This window comes from Dama dama, chromosome 5, assembly GCF_033118175.1.
Source record: "Dama dama isolate Ldn47 chromosome 5, ASM3311817v1, whole genome shotgun sequence".
In the NCBI taxonomy this organism is placed as follows: Eukaryota; Metazoa; Chordata; class Mammalia; order Artiodactyla; family Cervidae; genus Dama; species Dama dama.
The window spans coordinates 98,578,543-98,601,921 of NC_083685.1; the positions used below are offsets into that span (position 1 = coordinate 98,578,543).

The window sequence follows — 23,379 nt, forward strand, 5'->3', positions numbered from 1 at the left end:
GGTAGGCATTTGCAGCCAGGATGTGAGCGTGCCTCTTCCCCCAGAGGCTGGAGCCCCAGTGATGATGGGAACCGACCTAGGGGAACTTACGGCAGGCAGTGAGCGCCCCACTGTTGCCGTGTGTGTGTGTGTGGTGGGTGGGTTGGACTGCTGCAGCCAGCCTGGGGGGAAGGTGTGGGTGGTGGGGCATCTCCTGAGGCTGTGTGAGGCCCTGGGGGGCAGGGGGCGGGTTTCTGCTGTCCTCCGGGATCACACTCTGACAGCTGGGGCTGTGCTGTGATGGGGTGGGCTGGGCTGTTACAGTTCCTTCTGATGGGGAGGGGGGGCAGCTTTGGGGGGTGTAGGGCCAGGCCCGAGTCCACTGTCCTGCCTGAGTCTCTTGCAGACGAGGGTGGCCAGTCTCCTGAGTTCGTCTCGCCTGTGGGCTGGGGGTGCCAGGCCGTCTCCCTGGAGAACAGGGCCCCTAGCATCCCCCGAGTCTGGTCTTCTGAACCCAGATCTCCTGATGTCCCCTCCTCCAGGGAGCCCCGGGCAGTCGGCTCATCTCAGGCCCCCTCACCCTTCTCGCTTCCCAAGAACAGAGCCTAAAAACACTAGGACCTGGCAGGGGAAACTGAGGCCACCTCTGTGTTGGTCTGAGAGAGAGGGTTGCACTGTTACTTCTTCTGCTGAGGGCGGGGAGGATGGAACCTTCCCTAACCCCAAGTTGGGAGGTCCCCGTTTTATTCCAGGTCTGAGGTGGGGCCTTGGTGGGTGTGGCAGGTGGTGGCAGCCCCGGGGTTTTTCTGACCACAGCGCACCTCCAGCCCTCCACCTGATGGGATGAAAACTGGGGGGGCTGCTGTGACACCCCACCCACACCCCTTCCGCTCTCCTGCCCCTGCTGCAGGTTAGCATCTCCGAGAACAAGGCTGGCCCTGCTTGACTGCTTCTGACCTTCACAGGGTGGGGTGGGGGGAGGTGGTGGTGCTGGGAAACATGTGGGCAGAGCTGTGCTTTATGAGAGCAGCTGCAGCTCCTGACACGCTTTCCATACCGGGAGATTTATGGGGCCGCGTGCTTTTAATGGCTTCTGCGGGGCCGGTGTCCTTCCCCCCTTCGTCCTGGCCGCCGTCTTGGAGGCAGATGGGTCCCGAGCTGGCCTGGCCCATCAGGAGGGCACGGTGGGGTGGGGAAGGCCGGGGCTGACCACCCAAGCCTCCTTGGGAGAGACAGCTGCTGGGAAGCCCCTTGGGACCCCCATCTGAGCAGCCCATAAATCGAGGAGACCTCCAGGAGGCAGGAAGCCTCTGTGCAGAGGTGTCCCAAGCTGGTGAGGAGAGGAGGAAGCTACCCCCCCACCCCACCCAGAGCCACAGCCCCAGGCCCCACCCAGCAGGTCGTCCATCTGGGCTGGGCTGGCACTAACTGTGTGCTCGTCGCTGACCCAGCGGCCGTTCTGGGTCCTAGAACCTGGCCTGGCTGGGGGCTTTGACCCCAGCCAGACATCCCCCGAACCTGTGAGTGGGGGGCGGCAGTCAGCCTAGTGCTGCCTCCTACCACTGACAGTCCAAGGTGCTGGCAGGGCCAGGTCCTCGGAGGGTCCAGAGCTGACCCATGCTTGGTCTCCAGGGTCAGGGCGGGAGCTGGGTATGGAGCAAGGCTTTGAAGGAACCAGGGGCTGCCTTGGGTGCACTGTTCCCTTTGGAGGAATACGAGCTTGAGCTCGAGGTGGGACCCAGAGCTCCACTTCTCAGCTCACCGTGGCCGGCCTTGCTGGGACTCTGTGGAGGTGGAGGCCCCGGGGAAGGAGAGCCAGAGGTCTGCGCCTCTGGAAGGACATGTGGGGGCCTCGGGCTGAGCCAGGAATGGGCCTGGACAAGGCCCCTGGCCTGCCTCCTAGCCCGAGGCCCCATGGCTCGGACCAGCCCAGTGCTGACCCCTGCCTCCCTGGGCTGGTGCTCACTGCCCTGCTCTCCCTCTCAGAGCCACAGCCCGCCCTTGAGGGCCAGGGGCGGGCCTCTACCGAGGGCCGGAGAGCCATGTGCCCAGTAGCTGGGCAGCAGACTCACGGGCCGGCAGAGGAGACCGGCCCTCTTATGCCCTGCCCTGGTGGCTGGGGATGGCTCCTGGTGCACAAGGCCCTCCCGTGAGCCCCGGAGTTGCTGAGGGGGCCCTGTTCCAGCCTGCCTGCAGCCGCACCAGCAAAGCTCTGGGGCCCTGGGGATTCGGAGGCCAGAAGACCAGGTGTAGCCTGGCCTCTGGGACCCGGAGGCCGACTCTACTCTCTCGGGGCCGCACTCTTCCCCTGCTTTTCCTGTGGGCACTTGCTCCATCCTGCAGGTCCCCACTTCCGTGGGTGGGGGGACCTTCTGGAGCCAGCCTCACCTGCGTCTCCTCAGGGGTTCCTCCCTACACCTGATGCCTGCTGACTGCACAGGAGCAGAGCTGTGGGACCTATGCAGCTCACCTGCACTGTGGCCCAGCCTGGGAGCAGGCAGACACCGGCAGGTGGGGCAGGCTCCTGTTCCAGCCAGTCTGCTTTAGCCACTCCCTTGTTTGTGCTTTAGAGTCCTGCCCCCCACCCCCAGCTCAGTGCCAGGACCCTCCCTCCCTCTTAGGTGTGGGGGGTGTCTTGGCAAGCCTCTTATTACCCCAGCCTGATCTCATCATCTGCCTTTCTGAGGGTCATCTCACCTGCCTCTTTTCTGAATAAGGGGTGGGGGATCCTCCCTGGAGCCCCGTTTTCTGGCCAGTTTAGGACATCGGCACATGGACGTGGAGCTTAGACGTCCCAGGAGCTGAGGCTAGTTAGCCTGGAGTGAGCGTCATGTGAGTGTAAGGGACACAGCCTTGGGGACCGTGCCCCTCAGTCAGTTCAGTCACTCAGTCATGTCCTTCTTGTGACCCCATGGACTGCAGCACGCCAGGCTTCCCCGTCCATCACCAACTCCTGGAGTTGACTCAAACTCATGTCCATCGAGTCGGTAATGCCATCCAACCATCTCATCTTCTACTGTCCCCTTCTCCTGCCTTCAATCTTTCCCAGCATCAGGGTCTTTTCCAACGCCTAGTTTTTTCTGTGCACCCAGGGTGGACAAGAAGCTGCCCCTGGCCCCGCCCCGACCCAATTGGGCGGTGCTGTGGGCCCCCAGGGGATGCCGGTTGTTCCTGGCCCCCAGCCAGCACGGCGTCAGAGGTGGTGGCGGCCCGGCACTGTCTTGAGCCCCGCATGCTCCCCGAGGGGGCCGAGTTGGTCTGCCTGAGGTCACTGTTTCAATGTGTATTTTGAGTACTTTCAGCCGTGTGTGCACCGTGGGGACTTGGCCTGTGCACTGCGTGTGCAGCTCATACTTGGTGGGCTGTGTAATATGCGGAGGTGTTGCCAAGGGCAGCGGAAATGTGGACTCTGTCCAGCATAATCACATGAATCTACCACCACCCGCCCCTGCCCTGCCCCCAGCCCGTCCCACCCGCTGCCAGGGTGCTGCTGGGGTAGGAGGAGGACAAGGGCCAGCGCTTCGTCCCCATCGAGCTGTGTCCACCGCCAGGTCCCCCTCCAGGCTGGGGAAGCAGGCTGCCCCGGAGAGAGGGGGTGCAGACCAGGGAAGGTGGGGCAGGGGTCTCCAGGCCTCATCCCTGCAGGTCCGCGGAGAGATGGGGCCTGGAGGGCCATCCAGCCCTCCCCTCCCACCTGGCCATGAGCTGAGGCCCCGGATCCTGAATCTTCAATTCCAGTGGTTATGAGTTTGCCGGCCCTGCCAGAACAAAGTACCACTGAGGGGCTCAAACAACAGGAATTTGCTTTCTCCCAGTCTCGCCGGTTGGAAGTGCCAGCTCAAGGGGTTGTCGGGAGTGGTTACCCGAGGCTCTCTCCCTGGCCTGGAGGTGGTCGTCTTGTTCTGTCTCCATGTGGTCTTCCCTCCGTGCGTTTCTGTGTCCTGATCTCTGTGTCCTCGTCTTCTGAGGACACCAGTCATATTGGGTTGAGGCCCACCCTTCGAACTTCCTCTTAACTACCTCTTAAAGACCTTATCTCCAAACACTGCCACGTTCTGAGTTACTGGGGGTTAGGACTTCAGTGTATTAATTTACTGGCAGGGAGCGATACCCAGTTCAGCTCGTAACACCAGTAGATGAGCAAAGCCACCTTCTCTGGGGTGCCTTCGGCATCATCCTTGTTGGGCCGCCACAGCCCACCCTGGCTGCAGGGCGGGACACCGCGACTGGGCCAGGGGTCTGAGGTCCCGCACAGGCGGCAGCTGCACCCTGGGGGAGGCTCATTCTGCATTCAGCTCAGTCCTGAGGAGAGGAAGCTGGGGCTCCTGGGGATGCTGGGGGCGGCTCCCCTCCTTCGCTTAGCTGAGGGGCACTCAGTTGCCACGGTGACCTCTGTCTGCACAGTCAAACACACACAGCCCAGCCACTGCTCCAGGCTGGAGGGCTCCCCACCCCCTCCTCCGAGTTCACACTGAGTGTTGAGTCCCTTGGTGACGAAAACATGGAAATGGTTGCCATGGCAGCCATTCATTGGAGCCCTCAGACTGGAGTGCAAAGTTCAGGATGCCCAGGAACAGCTGAAATGAAAATATGGGAAAATCCGCCACTTGCTTCACCCCAGAAGGGTGGGATTCAATGGAGGGCCTGGCCATCCGTGCCCCTTCCCATTGTCCTGGGCCAAGCGTGGGCACAGAAGGGGCGTGGGGAGGGCCCGGGGAGTAGCCCCCTGAGACCATGAGAGAGGCGGGCCAGCATGGTGAGTGGGCCCAGCGCCCGGAGCTAAGAGGGCAGGTGAGACTGTCGGCCCCTCCTTGGGTGCACGTCTGCGTGGCTCCTGGAGCCACTGAGCCCACCCTGTCTTGGTGTCTTCACTTGTCGAGACAAGCCCCTTTCTCAGGAGGGCTCAGGTCTACACAGCTGCTAGGAGAACCTTCAGCCTGACCAGGGGTGGAGGGGAAGGTGCTGGGTTCTGACCGTGGGGATGGAGGAGGAGCGCAAGTTTCCTTTGGCTGGACGCTAGTACAGCGTAGACTTCTGCACTTAGCCCCTGGAACGGTATGTGTCCCCTACACCCAGAATAGGCCCTGTGGGGGCTCTGGTGACTTGAGATAACCACCCAAAGGGCCCTGCAGTCAGAGTTGTTTGGGAAAACCACAGCTGTGCCGGCACACACAATTTGTAGATTAAAGGCTCTGAAAAGTCCCGCAGTAAGAAAACTTTTTGACTTTAACCCACTATTTCATCTAGTGGTTTGAACAAAATCTATTACCCCCTCCCCCTTAAAAATGTTTTTTCTCTTGTAACATACCTTATATCCTGCAGAAATAGCATCTGTTGACATTCACTAGGGCATTGATTCTCAAACTGTGTTCCCTGGATCAGCACCATCTGGAGTTTGTCAGAAGTGTGCCTTCCTGGGCCCCACTCCACACCTGGTCAATCAGAAATTGGGGCGAGGCCAGCGATGTGTGTGTGACAAGCTGTCGAGGGGATTCTGATACCTGCCTCAGCTAGAGAGCCCCCATACTCAGGGAAATAGTAGCAGAGAACTGAAAGGGAGGGGAATAGCCTGGGGGCTTGGGGAGGGTCCAGAGGACAGGGCGGCCTGGCAGGGATGGGAGGGGATAGTACAAGGACCCTGGACTCCAGAAGAGGTGCTGTGGCTGCCTTCAAGGGCTGCTCAGGATGCATGGCCCCTGGGCACTGAAACCCCAGTCTGAGATTAGATTAAGAGCAAGGTTGTGTGGCTGGGGGTGTCACGAGGCTTGATGTTAGGTGGTGGGGCCTCTGGAAATGGCCAGGAGGTACTGCCCACGTTGGTCTGCCCCCAGTGGCCAGCACTGTGCTCATGGAGGGCACTTGCCTGAACAGCTGGATTCTGCCCGGAATTCAGGGGGGTGTGGTCAGTTCCTATAGTGTCTTCCTGGACTCTAAGGGGGATTGTCCCCAAAGACAAGGCTGGGTGGCACCTTCAACACAGGCAGGAAGTAAGACTTCTCAGAGCAGTGGCCTTGGCAGATGTATCAGCAGGCAGGGTTCTAGGATCAGCTTTGCCTCCACACACCTATTCCCCCAGTGTGGCTCCACCTGCGGTCACGTCCCAGCACAGGGTCTCCAATTCCTTCTTCACCAAACAGGCCGCCCCATCGCGGGCCCTCTCGGCGGCAGGAGCCAGGGCGCCCAGGCGGCAGCCGAGGCCCACGCCCTACCTGTGCTTCCTTGCAGCCGTCCAGATCCACATCCTGAAGGCGGACAAGGCGGGGGACTGGTGGAAGTTCACGGTGAACATCATCTCCGTGTACAAGCAGGGCACCAGCCGCATCCGCCGCGGTGACCAGAACCTGTGGATCCGCTCGCGGGACATCGCCTGCAAGTGCCCGAAAATCAAGCCCCTCAAGAAGTACCTGCTGCTGGGCAACGCGGAGGACTCGCCCGACCAGAGCGGCATCGTGGCGGACAAGAGCAGCCTGGTGATCCAGTGGCGGGACACGTGGGCGCGGCGGCTGCGCAAGTTCCAGCAGCGCGAGAAGAAGGGCAAGTGCAAGAAGGCCTAGCGCGGAGGCAGCGGCGCGCCGGCGGGCTGGGCGCGGGGCCGGCCACCGCGGCGTGGACTTGGCCCGCGGGGCTTTCCCAGATGGGGGGAGGGTGGGGGCGGGGCTGGGGCCCTCGGCGGCCCCGCCCCCAGCCCCCTGGGCGGCCAGGCCCCGGAGACTTAGCTACCTCACGGGCTCCCTCCAGAGCAGAGATGCGTTTCCCTGGGGCGGGAGGGTGGCCGGGGCAGGGGCAGGGGCAGGTGGGCCGCAGCGATGGGTAGAGAAGGGCACTTGAGGAGGAGAACTGTGAACCCCCAGGCCCGCAGCCCCAAACAGAAAACCCCGTTTGGTTCCCCTGACCCTTCTTGGGGAATTGCCACAGGAACCCTGGCTGTGGCAACTCGGGCTCCCGTCTGCAGCGGTCTGGGGGAACCCGGGGGAGGCGGAAGTGGCCTGTCCAGCCAGCCCTCCCCGTGCGGTCTGTGGTCTCCACCTGCCCCCGCCATCCTCCTGGTGGTGGGGGGTGCGGAGGGGTTCCAGTCTGTGCAGCCAGAGCAGTGATGCCCCTCCTGGTCCTGCCCTGGCCGGGCTTGGGGTGGGTGGGTGCTTGGCCAGGCTTCTGGACCAGGGACACCCCCAAGAAGCCCACGCCGGGTGGTCGGTCACTGCTCACGCCGGAGCTGTCTGATGGAGGAGGCATTGGCAACGAAAAACCTCCCAGAGAGTTTCCTTTCTGGAAAGTTGGAAGCAGCCCCTTTATGACATTTTCCAGGGGAGGGGGAGGGGGCACTGGCTGGGCTTACGGCAGCGACACTATTTGTGTAATGACATCAGCTCCCACAAGGTCCCTCAGCAGTGTCAACAGCTGGGAAGGGCCTGGAAGGCAGGCTGCTGAGGCAGTTGGGGTGGGAGTGGGCTGGCTGGAGTGGGGACCCGCTCCGCTGGCTCAGGGGGGCGCGGGAGTGCCCAAGTCGCAGGCTGGCAGGGCTGGAACCATTAGGGTCCCAGGTACCAGGGGAGCCGTGACCACTTCCTGCTGGGCCCTCACTGCTGACTCCCCAAGGAGCGGACAGAGGAGGCTTCCTACCACCATCCTGGTACGGCCTGGGTGGCACCTCACCCCCTCTGGCGGCCCCCTCTGTGGATGCCTCCCGGGCCCCCTAGTGGGGTCAGGCTCCCTTTCCAAAGCTTCCGAGAGATACCGTCTCCAAGCTGGCAGCCCTAAACGTCCAGGTCTGATGGCCTCACACAGGACCTGTGCCCAGGGGCCCCCACCCCCCTAGCCGGCACTCTGAATTCGAGGCCTGGCTCCTCTCTTCAGTCAAGAAATTGGTTTCATCTTCCCTGCTGGAGTTTGGCTGCTTAGAAGGGTCACACCAAGTATGAAGCTCGGGCCCTCCTGGTTTGGCTTTCCTCTGCTTCCTCCCGCCTCGCCACCGCCACCATTTACCGAGCACCTGCTCTGTGCCAGGCACTTTACCCCCGTAACCTCACACTATCTTCATGACAGCCCCGTGAGACAGGGGTCCTCACCGGGTACTATAACCCCTCTTTGGTTCCCTCGCAGGCTGCAAGGGGTGCTTCTGGGTGAGTCACCCCTGAGACGCTGACCCTGGTGATGGCATCTGGCCTGGAGAACAGACGTCAGGAACTGGGGGCTGGGATGGGCACAGTCATATCTTGAGAGGTGACAGCCAGGGCGGTGCGTGAGGCCGGTGTACACTCACTCCAGGTTCCAGGCAGGCAGGCCGTGGCTGGTCCTAAGGTGTAGGCAGAAAGGATGTCTGGCTGCCTGGAGGGGTTCCAGAGATGCCCCCAGGGGCAGGGGAAAGACAGAATGGGCCTGGGAAGGGGTCACTGACCTGCCTGACTCCGAGTCCTAGGCTGGAAGTGTAGGGCCCTCTGCACGCAGTCGGCACCACCCCGCCGCCCGTGTGGTTCGGGTGTGTTTTGTTGGCTCACAGTCTACGAGAGGCTCTGTCCTGTGTGGGCAGTCGTCCTCTTTCTGTTCGCACCAGCCTGGCTTCTCTGCTTTGCCCAGGAGGGCATGGCAGCCCCGCCAGCTCCCACCCCAGGCCCAAGTCTCAGCCCCCGTCACGAGGGGGGCTTGCACTGGTGGTCTCCGTGGCCAGCAGCCCGCCAGGCAGCAATGCATCTTGCTTTAAATTCAGCCAGTCTCACCCTCTGGCTCAGCACCCCGAGAGCAGAGCAGCCTGGCCTCTGGGGAATGTCAGGGCCACCAGTCAACTAGGGGGTAGAGGAACTCGGGGCGGGGAGGGGCTCAGTCCTGGCAGGTGGCCTTCCCCACCCAGCCAGAACCCAGCCCACCGCTCCTCTGAATCCAGCCACCAATTCGGGAGGACCCTCCCCCTTGGGAAAGCACCCCTCTCCTTCCCTCGCCCACCCACCCCGGGTGGAAATGGAAATAGGAATTGAGGTTCCGGTTTGTACAGTTAGGAAAGGATGTAAAATGGAACTAGATTTTGAAGAGTGTATTAACCAGAGTTGTGATATGTAGGTGTTTGAAGAAAAACATACCAGATTAGTCTTTCTTTTTTTAAAGAAATTTCCAAGTTGTCCTTTTTCTTACCTGCTGGGGGGTCTGGAGCCCCTGACAGCGGGGTCCCTGCTTTTCTGACACATAGTAATGCTAAGGATTGGGGTGGAGGGAAGGAAGAAGGATGAGGGGGCTGCCCCCTGAACTCACCTGCAGCTTGGCTTCCGTCCTGAGCAAAGGAGGGTGAGGCAGGTCCTAGTGGTAAAGTGGGAGGGACCCCCGCAGTCCAAGCTGGGGGGAGCTGGGAGCTGCCCCCAGGCCTCTGGTACCCACCTAGCACTCTGCCCCCAGAGTAACCGCAGGAAATGGGTACAGCCTGTCTTGGGTTAACCCCAGGCTGGAGACTGAAATCAAGGAGAGACCCCTTTAGGCAACTGAAAAATGTTTGGGTCTCACCGCAGAAAGGAAGACTGCAGAGTGGATGAACTAGACCCATGGATAGGGTTACTGGGCCATGGTTCATGGCCATAGCCAAGTCGTACCCTAAGGGTATCGAAGTGTGTACTTGTAGGGCCTCGCCCCTGTCAGAATCAAGCCAGTCCTGCTCCTCGCGTCCTTGGACGTGGCTCCCCCTCCCCTCTGCACCTCCCCACTCCCCACTGCGTTCCGGAGTTCTGTTCACTCAGAATTGTAAATGTTTAGTTGTGACCATGACATATTGTTTGGGTCAGTGTTCCTTTCCAATGCATACTAATATATTATGGTTATTATATATGAATATATTTAATGACATGGAAAAAGTTGTGGATTTTTTAAGTTTTTTCTTTTTTTTGGTTAGAGTTGTAATGGACCCAGATGGAACTTGTAACGTGGGCCCCACATGATAGAACTAAATTCAGATATCAATTAAATAAACTCTTGTACACTGTTCTCTGTCTCCCAGTCTTTATTGGTGGCCTGAGCTAGGGGGTGGTCAGCCTGCTGGGTGAGAGGCTGGTGAGTCTTGAGGCCATTTAAGGAATATGGCTTCTGGTCTAAGAACTCCCAGCAAGACAAACCTGAGACCAAGGCCCCGTGATGCTCTGGAGCAATGGTGCCCAAACTTTTTGGCACCAGGGACTGGTTTCATGGAAGACAGTTTCTCTACAGGCTGGGGAGACGGTGGATGGTTTCAGGGGGATTCAAGTGCATTACATCTATTGTGCACTTTATTATTACATCAGCTCCACCTCAAGATCATCAGACATTAGATCCTGGAGACTGGGGGCCCCGGGGATAAGCCAGAGCCTGCCTTTGCTCTTCCCCATCTGACTCAGAACCTGCAAGTAGAGTTATTGCCCTTCATGTAACCAGTTTCTTCTATTCAAGTAGGGGGGAGACTCACCGGCAAAGACAGCAGGGTCAGTGACACTGGAGAATGTTCTCAAGCCGTCATGTCGCTAACACTTTGTGAGGTGCAGGGATGGGGCCGGGGCCAGCGCCACCAGGAACTGAGCTCACTGGGTTTCTGGGAGACTATATTTAAACTTCTGAATGGTTGTGATTTCTCTATTAAATAAGCAATTCAGTCATTAGGAACATGTTGTGTTGCCATGCAAAGTGGAACCGATCGTCACCAGGAAGCTATAATTTCTGCACCCAGCTGTTTCGAAGACAAGTCTCAACGACACAGATTCATCCTTCCCCTGTGTGGCACGGAAGGCCCTTCCCACTGCGTGATCAGGCTGGGAAGCCATGAGCTGCTGCTCAGGAAGGACTAAGGGCTTCCCAGGGTGCGCCAGTGGTAAAGACCCTCCTGCCAATGCAGGAGACATATGAGACACGGGTTCAATCCCTGGGTTGGGATGATCCCCTGGAGGAGGGCATGGCAACCCACTCCGGTACTCTTGACTGGAGAATCCCATGGACAGAGGAGCCTGGAGGGCTGCAGTCCATGGGGTCTGAAGCAACTTAGCACACATGCAGGAAGGAGTAAGGCCCATCCTGCCTCCTCAAGGGCTCTAGGCACGGGAGCTGTGCTCTCAGAACCAGGGGTCAAAGCCAGCACAGGTGGATGTAGGGGTGGTTCCCGGTGTAAGCTCCGTCACAAGGGAGCACTGACAGCCCGTGGCAGAGACGGGATACAGGTCCCAAGTGGCCGGACAGGCCAAGGGGAAAGCGAGGCTTTTCTGCAGCTTTGGGCTCCCCTCAAAGCCAGTTCAGACCCAGCTGGACCATCTGCCGGATTTTAGACATCTGCCAAACTCAGTGCAGGAAATCAGCCGGCTCCCTGTGGAGCACTGACCCAGGGTGGTTGGAGAAGTCCATTTTAGAGACTGGAATGCTGAGGCACAAGGAAACAAATTCCCATCAGGGACTTGGGGGCCAGCAGAGTTCAGTCAGAAGCCCAGACCCTGCTGGGTGATAGCTCCCCAGGGTCTGGCCAAGGAGGTGCCCACATTTCTAAAGGCCTCCCCCATGCCTCCACCTGCCAGGGCCTGAGACAGCACTGTGGATGGGGGCTGCCCGCTCATGGTAGAGACACACCTGGGTTTCAGACTCTGCTGAACACAGCTCTGTCCATGTTAAGACTAAATAAAGATGTATAAAAAATACACCAAGAAAACCTAGGTGTGAAAGGACAGACAGCCCATGTGAGAAATACAGCAATGAATTAATCCACCCAAAAACTATCAAAGTGGAGACTCAACCCAAGCATCTCACCCCCACCCTCATGTCAGGGTAGATGTGGGCATGCAGGTGGCGAGGGCCCTGCCTCCAGCCCTCCAACCCACCCAGCAATCACCCCCTTCTTGTCCTGGGGGCCCAGGATGTAGATATTGTACAAAAGTTTCTAAATCCCTTCTTTCTATGCACTTTTTTACTTAAGGGGGTGGGATCACAGGTGGGAACCCTCACCACAATAAAGTCTGTCAGTGTTTGGGAAAAAAAATAAAGTGGAGACTCTACAGGCCAGCAAGTCTGGTCTGCAAAGATGCAGATGCCTTCTGTTACTGCAGGCAGTTGGGAGGAACTCTGAGGCCATAAGAAGCAATGAAGGAAAGAGGAGCCTTGGCCCACTTTTCAAAAAAAAGGTGGGGAAAACCACACTTACCTTCAGCAGGGCTAGGTTAGAAAACCCAGCTAGATAAAAGATGACCTTGAACGAGTCTATGCCAAGAGGCAGGGAGTACCAGCCACAGGCCAGCTGGCAGTTCTCAGAGGACGGACGGGTCAGGAGAGAACCCAACACTTTTCAAAGCAGAAGGACGGTCTGGAGTCCTGCAGGAGCCCGGTGGAAGGAGGGTCCAGGGCTTTGCCAGGAGCAGGTGTCCTGGGGCTACTGAAAACTAAGCTTTAGTTACAGTTGTTGATAATCACGAGGCTTCAACAGAACAAAAGCACCAGTTGTAACCAGGTACCCGGATTCCTTGACATGGTACACCTTGCCTCGAGAATTCCATGGACAAAGGAGCCTGGCTGTCTACAGTCCATGGGGTCACAAAGAATCGGACACAACTGAGCGACTAAATAACAAGAGACTTTAAATGCTTATGATTAGTAAATAATCAGTTCAACAATACTTATGATGTTGTTTTAATAAAGTTACTTTCATTGAAAATGCACCCAAGGTGATGGGGTCTCGCTGCTTTCTATGCTTAGAGTTGTGGCTGTTCACGCCACCTGTCCAGAGCTTTTGAGCCACCCTGGGACCCTGGTCCTGATGCTTCTGTGGGGTGTGGGGGATGGGAAACCAGGTCTGGCCAAACCCAGCTGGAAAAGGCCACGTGACTGCACCATGTGCCGTCATGCAGCAGACCCTCAGAGGCTCCGCCCAGCCACTCGAACTTGCCAGTTTCAGGCCACCCTTCCGTTCAGAGTGGGCCAGGTGTCTCCTGTGAGAAGCCCACCCCGAGGAAGCTGGGGTACAGGGGAGCCTCCCTGCCTGGCACTGCTCCAGGCCTAGATGACAGATCCCACAGTCTGGACCAACTAGCTTCTTCCGCCCGCCCTGTCCCTGGGTCCAAGAAGTGAAGCCACTGGTCCCATGACAGCAGTGCGCGGGCCAGGCCTTGAGCATGCTCAGCCGGGAGGACAGAGGCTGGGGTGTGAGGACCCGGGCTCCACATTTGGCTCAGAAAGGCCTTCCCCGCATGGCTGAGCCAGGCCGCCGGGGCTCTGGCTCAAAGATGCCTTACGAGTTGCCGGGGCTCCATGCTGAGCAAGTCAGGAGGAGGTGAAAAAGTCAAACAGGCCTTCAGTGCCACCTCCCATGAGCCCGGAAGTGGGGGACTCCAAGGAGACGCTGTTTATACAGAGTTGGGGTTTTGCACGACAAGATGGGTGGATTCTTGCTCTTCCATTGGGGCATCCATTGGCAATTGCCCCGCCCCCTGCCCACAGGGAAAATGCCTCCAGAGCACCTTAAGGTCCAAACCGCCCCCCGCCCCCACCGTCCAGCCTGGCCCCTCTGCTGGTGTCTTGGCCTTGACACAAGCGCACTTCCATGTCCTGTCCTCTGCTACCCTGACCTGATCCCTACAGTGGGGCTCCCGCTCACGGCTGCCCTGCTCCCCACCCTCCGGTCCCCGGTCTGAACACGGCTTCCAGGGCCTTTCCAGGTCCGCACAGGCTGGCTGCCCGGGGGGTCAGCGGGCACCGCTGCTGTGCCCCAGCTCTCTCACATCCTCACGACAGCTGGCACTGGGTTGGAGAGGGGGCCTGAGCCCTGGATGTGGTGACCGCCTGGCCCAGCGGGTGTAGACTATGCTGAGCCGCTCTGGCTGCTCTGTGCCGACACGGGCTGACTCACCTGGTCCTCACGGCAGCCCTGGAGGCAGGAGACCGTCTTCTCTCCATTTCCTAGAGGAGGAAACGCAGGCCCAGGCAGGGCACCTGGCCCATGGTCACACAGCTAACGAGCAGTGTGCTGGTCACTGGGGCCGTCAACTGCCCAGTTCAGGCTCTCGGTCTTCTGGGCACTTCCTGGTCCCCTCACTGAGCAGGGCAGGTGACAGTCCAGCCAGTGAGCTGTGAGCAGAGCTGACGGCTTCCCTCCTGGGCAGAGCATTCCATGGCTGGCGCGAGGGTGTCCACAGTCCCCTTTCTTCTGCCAGAGCCGAGGGGCTGTCCCCTGTGCTTGGGTCTGGGCCCCCAGCTGACCTGCGTGGACGAGCAGCAGCGGGAAGGCCCTGACACTGGGATGGATCTAGGTCGTCGGGACTTGGGGGGGTTGTGACTGCAACACTGTCCTGGCTAACACAGAGCCGAGTTATGACCAGGTACGACCTGGGCAGGCCAGGCCAGGCCCAGGGCTAGACCGTCTCCCAGGAGAACGCCGTGTGTCACCATCACACACACAGCAGGTGGAAGTGGGACTGCCCAGGTGGCCTGGAAGTGACCCAGCCCCTTGAGGGGAGAGCTGTCAGAAAGAAGGTCACCCACCCTTTGCAGTGACTTAGAAGAAACCGAGCTCAGAGCCAGGGCTCCCCTGACAGAGGCCCGCGGTCTGGACCCAGGTCTTCCCTGCTCACTGCCATTTCAGGTCTCGGAGTCCCAGGAGATGTGCCAGGGGCACACAGCCCTCCCATGCCCATTTTGTAGTCTCTAGGGAATCCCCAGGAGACTCTCCCACCCCAAAATTCCCCTCCCAGACACCCAATCTCGCCTCTTCCAGTGAAATTTTGTGCTTGGAAACCACCCTAATTTTTCTATCACCAACCCCAATTCTTTCTCCTTGAGCCATGGATGGCAAAGCAAGGCCTGGCAGCCCGGCCTGCCTTCTGACGGCCAAGGAGGAGGGCACGAAGCTTGGCCCTCCGCCCCTTCCCACCCGGATCCACCGCCGCCTTTGAGGGCCTGGCACCCCACTCAAGGTCTAGCCCATCTGTCTGCCCTCATCATCACATACGCATACGTGTGTGCAATGCGTGCAGTGCACACTCATACACACGCAAGACTGTCACAGCTGGTTTGCTGTTGTTCAATTGCTAAGTTGTGTCCGACTCTTTGCAACCCCTAGGATTGCAGCACGCCAGGCTTCTCTGTCCTTCACTACCTCCCTGAATTTTCTCAAACTCATGTCCATTGAGTCAGTGATGCCATCCAAACATCTCATCCTCTGTCACCCCCTTTTCCTCTGCCCTCAATCTTTCCCAACATCAGGGTCTTTTCCAATGGGTTGACTCTTTGCATCAGGTCAGGGCCAGTTTAGAAGCCAGAGAAAGGCCCTGTTCTGCCTGCAGAATCGCACCTTCCTTTGAACTCCACATGGTACTTTCTTGCCTGATTGTTCCCATCTCCGCGCCTGGTTCATCAGATTTGATTCCGCTGCTGATAGAGATGCATCAGCTTTGGAAAAGTGGTTTACTATGTCAAGGGAGGAAAAAAGCACATGCTTCTAGGTCCAAAGGTAGTTCCCAAAGTAGCGTCCAGAGATACTTCACCACTAGGAGTGGCAAGCTTGGGGGGGAAGGGGGGCAGTTACACAGAGCCCTACCTGCATCACAGCGCCTTCCTCCCTCCAAGACACACATGGCCTTGGCTGCTCGCTGGTCTCCCACGTGGGCATGTGACTGCCCGGATCAGACCAGACACTCCAGGTCACAAACGCCAAGAATTCAGTTGGAATTCACCATCATCCCACAGGTGGCCCAGGACACTGCAGGGGTGGCTGGAATCCACTGGCGGCCAAGGGGCAGTGACCGCTGAGGGACCTTGGGCGGGCACCCCAATGACCAAGGCAGAACCCCAAAGGGCCACCCCGCTCGATACCTCAGCAGAGGCACCACCCGGTTTGTTTTTGCTGAAGCAACGCACAGCGAGGTGAGAACTTTGGGGGAATTTATTGAGAGCGGCTTTCGGGTACCAAGAGGATGCTCGGCTTTACTCCATCACTGGCAGGTGTCCTGGTTGGTGGTCCCTGGATGGCCACTAGTTGGTCGGCCAGACTGCAACCACCACGATGGCCACGAGCAGCAGTAAAATCACCATTATCATCCCTGAAAAACAGAAGCATACAAGACCCCCTGTGATGCTTTCCACCAGCAGAACATCGCCTCTCCCGTGAAGTATCTTCTGAGACAGCGGGGCAGTTCTCCAGGGAGCCCCTGTGTCAGGGGTGTCAGCAGACAGGCAGGAGGGAGGGACTCCAGGGACCCCAAAGGGGTGCCATCTCGCTACTTGAAGAGTTGTGCCGGCAAAGTGCCCATGCTCCTGACCTGATAGGGCCTCCCCGTTCAGCCCCCCTTGCTCTGGCTTCTGTGTGCAACTTAGCCATGTTTTGTGTCCTCATTAATGACGGTGTGATAAAGCAAAGGGCTTTAGAGTTCACAAAGAAATAGTGATTCTAGAATCCATTTTCTCCCCATCCACACGGCTTGGCCTTTTCTTCTTGGGCCGAAGAAACTTATGTCTTCCATCTGGAAAGAATTCTAAGAGAGGGACCTTTGCTTTACTTTTTTTTTTTTTTTTTAATATTAACGTTCTCTAGTTTTACTTCAACTTTTTGGCTGGGGACCACAATGTACTCCCGGCCAGTCTGCTCCGTGCGTCCAGCCAAGGCCACCCCGTCTCCCTTGGTTCACACATCTGGACCTACCACTGCCCATTCCTTCAAAGCAGATGAAGAGCGAGGGGCCAGGAGGACTCAGCTCGTTTACCTGACGCCCTCACCACCTTCCTCGCCGACTTCTCTGGTGGGTAATAGGTGTGCCTTCAACCTGGAGGCCAGCATGGTGGTGGCATGCCAGAGACACGGCATGGCTGTGACAGAGCAAGCTCTGAGAAATGAAGGATCCCTAGGCCACTGAGGCTCCGAGAGGGGAGTGAGGAGCAGATGAGATGAAGCATGAGAAAATGCTCTACAATCTGTTGGGGAGTCAGGGGTCACATGGCCATCTGGCCCACCAGGACTGCCCGGCGCAGGCTGAGGAGCTGTCTTGGCCAAGGTCAGGGTCCCAAGGTTTTAGCAACTTATTCTCTCGAAGGAAGCCACTAACACGTTCTTGATCTTATTAGCTAGAATAACCACTGGCCACATCTGGCTTCAGGAGCTAAAGAGCTACATGTGGCTGATGGCTACTTCACCGGACAAAGACAATACAGGACAGACATCTCCATCATTGTGGCAAGTCCCATTGGGCAAAATGGACATACTGTGTGGAGTTCTGATTATTTTATTTACTGCCATTTATTTCCACACACAACTGCTGAACTGAGGAACGAATGAATATCTGCTCAATGTGTTTTCAACACTCATGCCACACTTGGACAGCTCCCCACGTGGGGAATTCTGCTTTCTTCTTGAGTTGGTGTTGTTAAATTATATTTTGGGGGGAAATTGCCCAGTTTTTCCTGAGTATCCAAAATTACTGGCCTAAGGCTATTCCTTAGATTCTCCTATAATTTTAGCACTATACCGTGTCTCAGTCCTTTTTATTTCTCACACCACCTGCTTGTGCTTTTCTCCCCCAACCTTGCCACAAATGAGCCTTTTTATGAACCTTTTCCGAGAACAAGTTTGACTTTGCTGATCACTTCTCATTTATTAATTTCTCCATTTACTTTTATTAATCCTACAATTCAGCCTTTCTTTGGATTTAGTTTGTCGTTTTTTTTTTTCTTGAACTTCTTTACTTGAAAGTTAATTCATTTTCCACTTTCCTCTAAACAGTACCACTCTAAACCTACAAGTTTTGATATAAAATAATTTTAATGTTGCTAGTTTCTAAATTCTATTATTTATTTATCTGCTGCCCTGTGGGCATGTGAGATCTTAGTTCTAGGCAGAGATCAAACCCGGGTCCCCGGCAGTGGAAGCACAGAGTCTTAAATCACTGAACCACCAGGGAATTCCCTCTAAATTCTAAATATTTAAAAATTTTCAACAATGTCTTCTTTGGCCCAATGATTATTTAGAAATGATTTTAAGATTTCCAATTTTACTGAAACAAGCTTATCGAAATACACTTCTTAAAAATTCTGAGACAATGACAGAATTGTGGTGGTTTTAGTTGCTGAGTTGTGGCCGGCTCATGAGACCCCATGGAATGTAGCCTGCCAGGTTCCTCTGACAACGATACATGTACTATATTTTGGTGTGAAAACATTTGTGATTTCTGTGAGTGACCAAATTGCAAGCACGATTTGCCCTGCCGTGGTTTGCTGCCTACTTTCTACACTGAAGAAAAGAAATGCTAAAGCTCAATTAGAGGTTTGTGAAGATAAGAATGTAGATTTCTCATCCAAGTTCATGGACTCCCTGAATTCTATCCAGAGGTGCCCAGGGTTCGATGTAATTCAGGCTGGGTAAATTTTAAACCCAACCCAAGTAAGCACAGCTTGCTCATGGTTTTAAATACTGAGGAAGGAGTAAAAAGTTCATGGCAAGCTTCCCTGTCACCTCCCTGTGACAGCGGGTGCACTTTTTCTAACATGCCATCTTTCTCCAATGAACCAAGAGGAGACTGAACCAAGAGGAGAACACCTCCTCTTGAGGACCTACGATTTTTTTTTCTCCTGTCTTCATAAAAACCAAGACTCTACATCAGGGGTCAGCAAACTGTGGCCCACAGGCCATATCTGGCTTCTGGCCTGTTTTTGTACAACCCATGAGCTAAGAGTGGTTTTCATATTTTGAAAGGGTTGTCAAAAAAGAAACAGGAGATGCGACACATTGTCTGGGGTCTGCAAAGCCTAATGCGTTTACTGTCTGCAGACCCTGCTCTGTGTCGCTGAGGCCGACAATGACCTCAGGGGCTGGGCTCTGGTTCTCTCTCCACTTCTTTCATCTGTGGATTTCCCTTCTTCCTTGTATTAATAAACGCAGACATCCATTAACACTCGAGGGGGTGGTGTAATAGTTCATCTAGCATTTCAAGATGCTTGCAGTAAGGGTGGGTGGGTGTGTGTATGTATGTACATATGTGTGACTATTATCTCAGTTCATCTTGCCAGAACCAGAAGAACACATTTTTTCATTCATTTCTCCCTCCAGAAACATCTTCAGGTTGACCAAAGCCTCCACTTGGGCAGGAATCCCACTACTTCTTGGCTGGGGAAAAGGTTTATATTGTGCAACATCTTTCCTTAAGAAATAATGGAAATGGAGGAAGCAGACGGACCGATGGGAAGCAGCGGCAGGACAGTTTCTGGCCCTCCCAAGCCCGGGATCACCCTGAAGACGAGGGGGATGACTGCATTTTTTGAGGAAAGAGTAGAAAACGGGCCGAGTGGTAGCTGAGGAAGAAGCCATGCCACCGACACTCAGCCAGGATCTGAGCTGGGAGGCCACGTGGGCCTGAGAGGCTGCCCCTGGGGCTCTGATCTGGACTGAGGCTGCGATGGCCCAGAGGAGAGGCTCACAAATGGCCCTGAATTTTCAAATCAGGGTGATTATGGGAAAAGCAGAACAAGTGATGAAGACCAAGGAGTCAAGAACAATAACAGGCTGGGAAGGAGAAAGCATACATCTGGTTTGAGTTTCCACGCGTGAAGCCTGCAGTCCAAGGGGAGCGGCCTCGGGCATCCGTAGTCAGCAGCATCTCCTGCTTGGGCCACTGCGGGAACTGACCTGCTGCTCCTTTTACCTGATCCTTTCCCTCAAGTGAACTGGAATAGAAATCAGATCAGGCTGTTTCCTGGCTCAAAACTGTCTAGTGGATTAAAATCCACACACTTCATGGTATTTGAAGGCCCTGGGCCATCTGCCCCAGGGCCCCTGAAGATACACCCCGTACCTGTCCTCAGGCCACCCCAGCCTCCAGGTCCTCCCACGGGCCCTGTGCCCTGCCTCCTGGCCTGTACCCCTGCTGTCCAGAGGGTGCTCTCTCCCAGCACCCGTGGCCTAGTGAATGCCTGCTCGTCTTCCAAAACTCAGCATCAGTTTCTGGGCCTCAAGGAGCCGCTTTGAGACCTGCAGTGGACCTTGTCCTCTGTCTCTGCAGTGAACCTTCTTCAACTATGATTTAGGTCCTCGGTTAGTTACTCTTTGCCGCCACCATCAACACAAGAGCATCCATGGCAGGGCCTTTGCCCAGTGGGTTCACCACCACATCCCCAGTGCCTGGAGCAGGGCCTGGCACACGAAAGAGGCACGAGAGGTTCTTCTTTCTATAAATGAATAAATGGGGACCTCCCTGGTGGTCTGGTGGCTAGGACTCTGCGGACTCTGTGCACCCAATGCAGGCGGCCTGGGTTCAATCCCAGGTGAGGGAATTAGACCCCACATGCCACAACTAAAGATCCTGCATGCCACAATGAAGACCCAGCACAGACAAATAAGTAAAAATAACTATTTCCACGAAACCAAAAGACACTTGCTTCTGGGAAGAAAAGCTATGATAAACCTAGACAGTGTATTAAAAAGCAGAGACATCACTTTGCTGACAAAGGTCTGTCTAGTCAAAGCTATGGTTTTCCAGTAGTCATGTATGGATTTGAGAGTTGGACCATAAAGAAGGCTGAGTGCTGAAGAACTGATGTTTTCACACAGCAAGTGGTGCTGGAGAAGACTCTTGAGAGTCCCTTGGATAGCAAGGAGATCAAATCAATCCATCCTAAAGGAAATCAATCCCAAATATTCTTTGGAAGGACTGATGCTAAAGCTGAAGCTCCAAAACTTTGGCCACCTGATGCAAAGAGCCAACTCACTGGAAAAGACTCTGATGCTGGGAAAGGCTGAGGGCAGGAGAAGAAGGGGGTAGCAAAGGATGAGACGGCTGGATGGCATCATCAACTCAACAGATATGGGTTTGAGCAAACTCTTGAGAGACGGTGAAGGACAGAGAAGCCTGGCGTGCTGCAGTCCGCGGGGTTGCAAAGAGTTGGACATGACTGAGCAACTGAACAACAACTAAATATTTTTTTTTTAATGAATAAATGCATTGAGTATCTGGAAGGAACAAGAAGAGCCAATGAGAAGGACACTGAAGGGACAGACAACAGGGAGAGAGGAGCTGGTAAGACATGTCAAGGAGGCCAAGAGACAAACTCCCATAAATGCTCGACCCCAATTGCAAACTCTGCGGCCACACCAGGAGGATGGAGGAGAGCCCGTCCCTGGGGCCTTGGAGACAGTTCACAGCGCAGCGGGAGCAGAGGGCGGGAGCTGTCGGAACCATCACCAACACAGAGATTCCTCTGTCAGCTGCCACTTATTCTCTCAAAGAAACCGGGTTCTACAGATGGTGCCACAGGACAGGTGCGACAAGTTTCCCTAAGGCCCGTGAAGAAAGAAAACAGGCTTCGCCGGCTGACAGCATAGATGGCAATTCAATAAGACATGATACACTGGGTTCTAATCCAAAGATGAAAAGGGGGACTTGGAGAGCAACGACAAATAAGATGCTGACATGTCCAACCCTTTCAGGGCAAAACAGGGCTCCTCCGGATAGGAGGCTTCCAGCAGGCCTAAGTAAACTGGGGTGCACCCAGGGTGTTTGGAGGAAGTCATTCTAAGGTGGCGAGTGACAGTGATAAGCCAACTGCAGCCTCGTGGATTCTTTAGGGTCAAAGAGTAGATGTTTACAAACCTTATCGCTGCAATGCTTTCTCTTTAAGGACTCGGGCTTTTCTGGAATGCGGACACAACTCTGGCACCTTCCTTGAATGGAGTCTTTTTCCCCTGAAGGATGTTTCAGAAAGAGAAATTGAGGGCCTCTGGAAAGCCAGGGAGAGCAAGGCCACAGCGTGCATGGATTATTCACATGGGCCAGGTCACCTCGCTCGAGTCTCAGCAATCGATAAGTCTCATCTCTGTTTTCTATGAGGAGGCTGAGGTTCCAGGAGGCTCACTCTGTCACCCAAGGCCCCAGAGCTGGTGAGAGGAAGAGCTGGGACTGGAATCCAGGGGGCAGGGACCCCTCAGCCATGCTCCTACCCTTCTCCTGCACCAGGGGGGGCCCGTCCGGGGGGATCCTGATCCCAGATACAGCACAGGGTTCATCAGAGAGAGGCCCAGATGTCTTTGGGCTGAAAAACCGAGATAAAGAGTTTCTCCTTTGTTCCCCCTTTCTTCCTTCTTATAATTTTTTATAGTGGGAAAATGGAAACAAACATAAGAACAGACATAGGAGTCCATGGAACTGTGATGAATTCATCACCTGGCTTTAACAAAGGTCAATCTGAGGCCCAGCCGGTTTCACCCCTGGTGCATCTCTCACCCATACCCTCCCCTGGTGTATTTTTTGGAAGCAAATCCTAGACATATTTCATCTACAGAAACGTCAGGAAGTATCACCAAAAGGCATCATTAGAAAACTCGCCGCCGCTACCACCACCACCAAGCAGAACATTAGAGAGATTGCTATTTCTTAAAGACAAAGGCAGCGGGGAGCCCCCAACAGTTCAGACGTAGGAGGGAAGTTCCAGTTCAGAGGACGAGGGAGGCTGAGCCACCGCTGGCCACTGGCCACGGGAAGGACGGGAACGGCGTTCAGCCACATGTGAGAGACAGAACTCCCTTCTCTTGCCTCAGAGCAGGGCTCGAACCTCAGGGGGTCCCATCATCCATCCCCCACCCCGCTGAGGAAATGTTTGACATTTCAGACCGAGGAAAGACAGTGGAACTTCTGGGAACCTGCCAATTTCCGAAACAATGAACGCTCTTTGCCCCTGAGCCCGGCACAGGAACACCTGGCGAGGCTGCGGGCGCCGGGAGCCTTTGCCCACACGTCACTCCGCCCCGCGGGGCCTGCTGGCACCGGGAGAGGCAGACTTTCCCTTCCAATCCCCAAGTGCCCCTTTTCGGGGGGCAGGCCTGGGGTGCCAGAATTCCAAGAGTGGAAAAAAAACGTCCGTTTCCTCTGGTCAGTTCACCAGATGAGTATTACTCAACCACATCTAATATTTACAAGTCCAGCTCATGGCAATTACCAAAAAGATGTGAGAAAAAGTCCTTTGCAGACAGGGAAAGGATATGAAACACAGTCTCTCAGGAACAGTGCTGTGTTCGCTGGAGATTGTTCATCGGGATTCAGGGGCCATGGTTTTTTTCCAGTGAAACACTGGAAACCAGCAAACTATGGCGGCTGTGAGGCTAACACCGCTGCCACAGTGGAATGAGGGCAACGGGTCCGAGTGCTTATGGATAAGGAGGACGAGGACAGGCGGGGCGTGGAGCCTGGCTTTTCTTAAGAGCACGGGAGCAGGCCCCTGGGCTGGTCAGTTCTCCCCTTAGGAAGGGCTTCCCAGGTGGCTCAGGGGTCAAGAATCCGCCTGCCAATGCGGGTTCGATTCCTGGGTGGGGACGATCCCCTGAAGGAGGAAGTGGCAACCCACTCCAGTATTCTGCCTGGGAAATCCCATGGACAGAGGAGCCTGGTGGGCTTACCGTCCATTGGTCGCAAAAGAATCAGATATGACTGAGCGACTGAGCACACAGGCATGCCT

At 55.9% G+C, this 23,379-nt stretch overlaps 2 protein-coding genes across 3 annotated transcripts in view; one reads left to right on the forward strand and one right to left on the reverse strand.

The window, feature by feature from the left end:
• The window catches only part of NTN1 (netrin 1), a 191,434-nt gene extending 181,495 nt beyond the window's left edge, over positions 1–9,939 (forward strand). The window contains exon 7 of the mRNA XM_061143469.1: positions 6,205–9,939. Within this exon, the coding sequence (XP_060999452.1) occupies positions 6,205–6,533 (329 nt within the window). The 3' untranslated portion in view covers positions 6,534–9,939. The remainder of the gene's footprint in view (positions 1–6,204) is intronic.
• Positions 9,940–15,814: 5,875 nt separating this feature from the next.
• The window catches only part of STX8 (syntaxin 8), a 198,794-nt gene continuing 191,229 nt past the window's right edge, over positions 15,815–23,379 (reverse strand). Inside the window, exon 8 of one of the 2 annotated variants that reach the window (XM_061143471.1) lies at positions 15,815–15,989. In XM_061143471.1, the coding sequence (XP_060999454.1) occupies positions 15,922–15,989 (68 nt within the window). In that variant the 3' untranslated portion in view covers positions 15,815–15,921. Of the gene's footprint in view, positions 15,990–21,428; positions 21,614–23,379 lie in introns of those variants that run through there. The other variant, XM_061143470.1, reaches the window with a different exon arrangement.